Genomic DNA, 4,430 nt, shown 5'->3' on the forward strand with positions numbered 1-4,430 from the left:
TGGGGGCGAGCCATGGCAGCAGAGAGCGGAGCCGGCGCAGCCACGGCGCGGCGGGACAGAGGCTGGCGATGCGACTAGGTGGCGCAGACGAGGCTGCAGGACGCGGGGGACGCGGCGGCCAAGCGCGGCGCAGGAGGGGGTGTGCGGGCACGGCGCGGCGCGGGTGCAGCAGGGGCTACGGCGCGGCGCGCGAGAGAGTGCCGGTGGGGCGGCTGTGCGTGGAGCAGAGCAGAGGAACGGCGGCACGGCAGTGGGGGCGCAAGCGGGACGGGAACGAGCGCGTTGCGGAGCGGGGTGAGTGAGACGAAGGGTAGCACGGTGACCGGGTGAGGAGAGGGGGAGGCTCGGGGCCTCACCGGCGTTGAAGGGGAGAGGAGCGGCGAGGCTCGGTGTGGTCCGATGGGGAGGAGGACGGGGACGGCGCGCGTAGACGGGGAAGAGGGTCGTGGTTGAGGCGGCGTTGAGGTCGGGGCGGCGTGTCTTTATGCGGGCCATCGGGAAGGAGGTCGAGGACGATGCCACAAGGTCCAGCGACGGGGAGGGCGGCGACGGGAAGTAGTGGCGAGTCGGCAGGGTCGGGGCACGTATGGCCGGGCGCCCCCCATCCAGTTCGTGGGGGGAAGTGGGGAGAGTGGGGATCGATTTAGGGTTTCGGGGAGTGGGGAGGGGGGTTAGTAGGCAGGGGTGGGCCGACCTGGCTGGCCTGGTGGCCAGTTGGGCCAAGTCCCGACCGGGAGGGGGAGGCTTTTATTTTAATTTTTGTTTTGTTTTCTGGTTTTGTATTTCTTTCTTTTATTTATTTTCTCTTCTGTTTTAATTCAATTTAAAATATTTACGCATTTTATAAAACTGTGTCTTCTACACCATAATTATCTATGTAATATTCAGTACAAACTGAACATTTTTATTTTAATGTTTGAAAACTTTTATTATTTACCAAATTTTGAATTTGAATTTTGGACCGGTTTTGATCTAATGATAGATTAGCAACAGTAACGGTGGTAACGTGGCATCATTAGCAGAGTATCACTATAGCATGATTATCCGGGCGTCACATCCGTAGAGGGGGATCTTCCTTCTTCGTCATCACCAACCCTTCCCCATCGCCAATTCCATGATGCTCCCCACCGCTAGTGAGTAATTCCTTCATAGGGGCTCGCTGGTCGGTGAGGAGTTGGATGAGATTCATCATGTAATTGAGTTAGTTTTGTTAGGGGTTGATCCCTAGTATCCACTATGTTCTGAGACTGATGTTGCTATGACTTTGCCTTGCTTAATGCTTGTCATTTTGGGCCCGGGTGCCATGATTTCAGATCTGAACCATTTATGTTATCACCATTATATCCATGTTCTAGATCCGATATTGCAAGTTATAGTCACCTACTACGTGTTATGATCCGGCAACCCCAGAGTGATAATCGTCGGGACCACTCCCGGTGATGACCGTAGTTTGAGGAGTTCATGTATTCATCGTGTATTAATGCTTTGTTCCGGTTCTCTATAAAAAGGAGGCCTTAATATCCCTTAGTTTCCGATAGGACCCCGCTGCCACGGGAGGGTAGGACAAAAGATGTCATGTAAGTTCTTTCCATAAGCACGTATGACTATTTACGGAATACATGCCTACATTATATTTATGAACTGGAGCTAGTGTCGTATCGCCCTAGGTTATGACTGTCACATGATGAATATCATCTAACAAATTACCGATCCAATGCCTACAAATCTATCTTATATTGTTCTTGTTAAGTTACTATTGCCAATGTTACTGTTACACTTGCTACAAAATCACTGCTATCACTGTTACCATTACTATTGCTACTGCTACTATTATCAAAACTATCATACTACTTTGCTACTGATCACTTTGCTGCAGATAATTAATCTCCAGGTGTGGTTGAATTGACAACTCAGCTGCTAATATTTACAAATATTCTTTGGCTCCCCTTGTGTCGAATCTATAAATTTGGGTTGAATACTCTACCCTCGAAAACTGTTGCGTTCCCCTATACTTGTGGGTTATCAATGATCCCCATGGTGAAGAGCTTGGACGAATGTATCCTTTCTGAAGTATCTCATCAATCTGTTTCTTTAATTCCAGTAATTCAGATGGAGGCATCCGGTAATACTTCTTGTATAACGGTGCGGTCCCGGGCACAAGGTCAATTGCAAACTCAAGCTCTCGGTCTGGCGGCAATCCTGGTAGTTCCTCAAGAAATACATCTGGAATCTCACTGACCACATGAATTAGATCCAATTCTTCAGCTATAGCTGTGAAGACCATTTCTTTCTTTGGCATGCTTCTTCGAACAACAAACCTTGCAGTCTGGCCTTCCTGGCTTGTCAATGTGACTTCTCTGGTCGCATAGTTGATGCATACTTGATGTTTGGTTAACCGGTTCATTCCCAAAATAATATCCGACTTGGCAAACTCGATGACTATCAAGGAGGCTGGGAACATGACTCCCTTGATGTCAATTTCCAAATTGCGACAGGCCAGATTACTTTTGAGCAACGATCCCGAGGATTGTACCATCATACTCTTTTCCAAAATCGAGCAAGAAAACTTGTTTTGGGCAGCAAAACTCCGCGAAATAAAAGAATGGGAAGCCCAGAGTCAAACAAAATTATTGCAGGTAGGCTATTAACGGAAAACATACCAATGACGACTTCCGGGTTCTCTTGGGCTACTTTGGCAGAGAGGTGATGAACTTTCCCTTGGATGGTCTTCTGGCCAGGGTATGGTCCCATGTGATTAACTTATGGCTTGAATGGAGCATTTGACTTGTCGTTCTTGGGGCACTGTCTGGCGTAGTATCCGGTTTGCCCACAAGAAAAACATGCATTGCTACGCTGAAAATCTTCGCTTACTGGGTTAGTCACGATATTTTTGACTTGGGTAGTGGTCTTGTTAACATTCTGCTGCCAATTGGGATTAAACTCAACCTGTGACTGTTGCCAGGTACGGGTCCTCTGCATTGGCTACCCATCCTTCTTAGGCTCGAACTTGCGCTTACAATCATTATTAGCAGGCTTATTGTCATGCACGAGCTTGTGTTCTCTTTCTGCAATGAGGGCCTTGTTTACCAAAGTCTGAAAGTCGGGGAAGTCGAACATGCTGAGTGTGCATCGGAGGTGCTGGTTGAGTCCTCCAAGGAATCGATCAATCTTCCTTTCTTTTTTAGCCACATCATAGAGGAAATAGCGGGCCAAATGGTTGAACTTATGCAGATACTCACTTACTAACATGCTTCCTTGGGTGAGAGCGAGGAATTCATGCTGCTTCACTTTCATGATACCGGTGGGAATGTGGTGCTTGTGGAAATGGTCCTTGAATTTAGCCCAAGTGATCTCATCATCCGCAGGCCACATAGCTTTGGCATTATCCCACCATATAGCAGCAGCTCCTTCAAGATAGTGTGTAGCAAATGGAACCTTGCCAGCTTCCTTGGTGCGAGCAATCTCAAGCTTCTTCTCAATAGTCCGCAACCAATCATCGGCTTCCAAAGGATCGATAACTTGACTGAAACTAGGAGGCTTAGTCCTCTGAAAGTCTGATAGCTTAGAGTGATGGCCATTCTGATTTCCATTCTACCCAACCATAGCTTGCACACTTTTCAACAACTCAAGCAGGTCATTGTTTCTTCTTTCTTCGAACATGTGCATGATTTGTTTAGTGGGTGGCGGATGTGGCGGTGGAGGCGGTGGCTGTGGGTACGGCTCGGGGGAATGCCATGCCTGTCTTACCGAGCGATGAACAGGGACATCATTCTCACCAGCATAACTGTTGCTGCCTCCCCGCGTCATCCTATTATTTGTTTTTTCCAATATGAGGCAACCAAGATGAGCATCATCCAAAAACAGGGAAGAAAAGCAAGTGAAAAACCCTGAAAGAAAGCAGCGAGACCAAGGCGAATAATAAAAAGTTCCAACATAATTATACATAGACTCATACATGAAAGGAGACATCATGACGGATACGACTATGCTCATACATGAAATGAAACATCATGACAAGTACGACTACATCCGTACATCCAAGTACCATGACAACCTCGGATACTCTGGCGATCTAGTGCTCTGCTGGTCCGGCTGGGTCCTCTCTTGAGCTGAACTCAGATCTGAACTGATGACGTTAACGGAAACCTCCGGATTAAAGGTAACACGACGACGCTGCCTCAAGGGCGCTCCCTCAAGGGCAGGTGCGGGGTGAGTCTGGAGCATAGGGGTTGCGGGAGTAGCGAGAAGTGAAGCCCACTCGGCAGGGGCACTGTGGGGAGTCATGGTCGAGGTGCCCGAGCTACTCAAAGGAGTAACCGGGGTAACTGGCAAACTAGAAACCGGTGGATTAAAGGGGGTAAATCCCATGGAAGGTGTAGTGGGATAGGACCTAGCAGCCACCAAAGCAGTGCGAGCACGAGTCAGCTCTC

General features: G+C 48.6%; 1 protein-coding gene across 1 annotated transcript; it reads right to left on the minus strand.

Moving 5' to 3' along the window:
- Positions 1-2,982: 2,982 nt before the first annotated feature.
- On the minus strand, positions 2,983-3,807 carry LOC147958262 (uncharacterized). Its single transcript, XM_087532018.1, has 2 exons — positions 3,748-3,807; positions 2,983-3,591 (listed from the first exon to the last, which is right to left on the minus strand). The coding sequence occupies exons 1-2, from the start codon at positions 3,805-3,807 to the stop codon at positions 2,983-2,985; spliced, it is 669 nt and encodes a 222-aa protein (XP_087388144.1).
- Positions 3,808-4,430: the final 623 nt, after the last annotated feature.

Source organism: Triticum urartu, chromosome 7A (assembly GCF_056163025.1).
Source record: "Triticum urartu cultivar PI428250 chromosome 7A, HENAU_Tu73, whole genome shotgun sequence".
In the NCBI taxonomy this organism is placed as follows: domain Eukaryota; kingdom Viridiplantae; phylum Streptophyta; class Magnoliopsida; order Poales; family Poaceae; genus Triticum; species Triticum urartu.

Excerpts from the sequence above, each read along its gene's own strand:
- LOC147958262 (XM_087532018.1), bottom strand. The coding sequence starts at position 3,807 with ATGACGCGGGGAGGCAGCAACAGTTATGCTGGTGAGAATGATGTCCCT. Across the intron at positions 3,592-3,747 it reads ATGTCCCTGTTCATCGCTCG|AATGGAAATCAGAATGGCCA; the intron begins GTAAGACAGGCA and ends ATGGTTGGGTAG.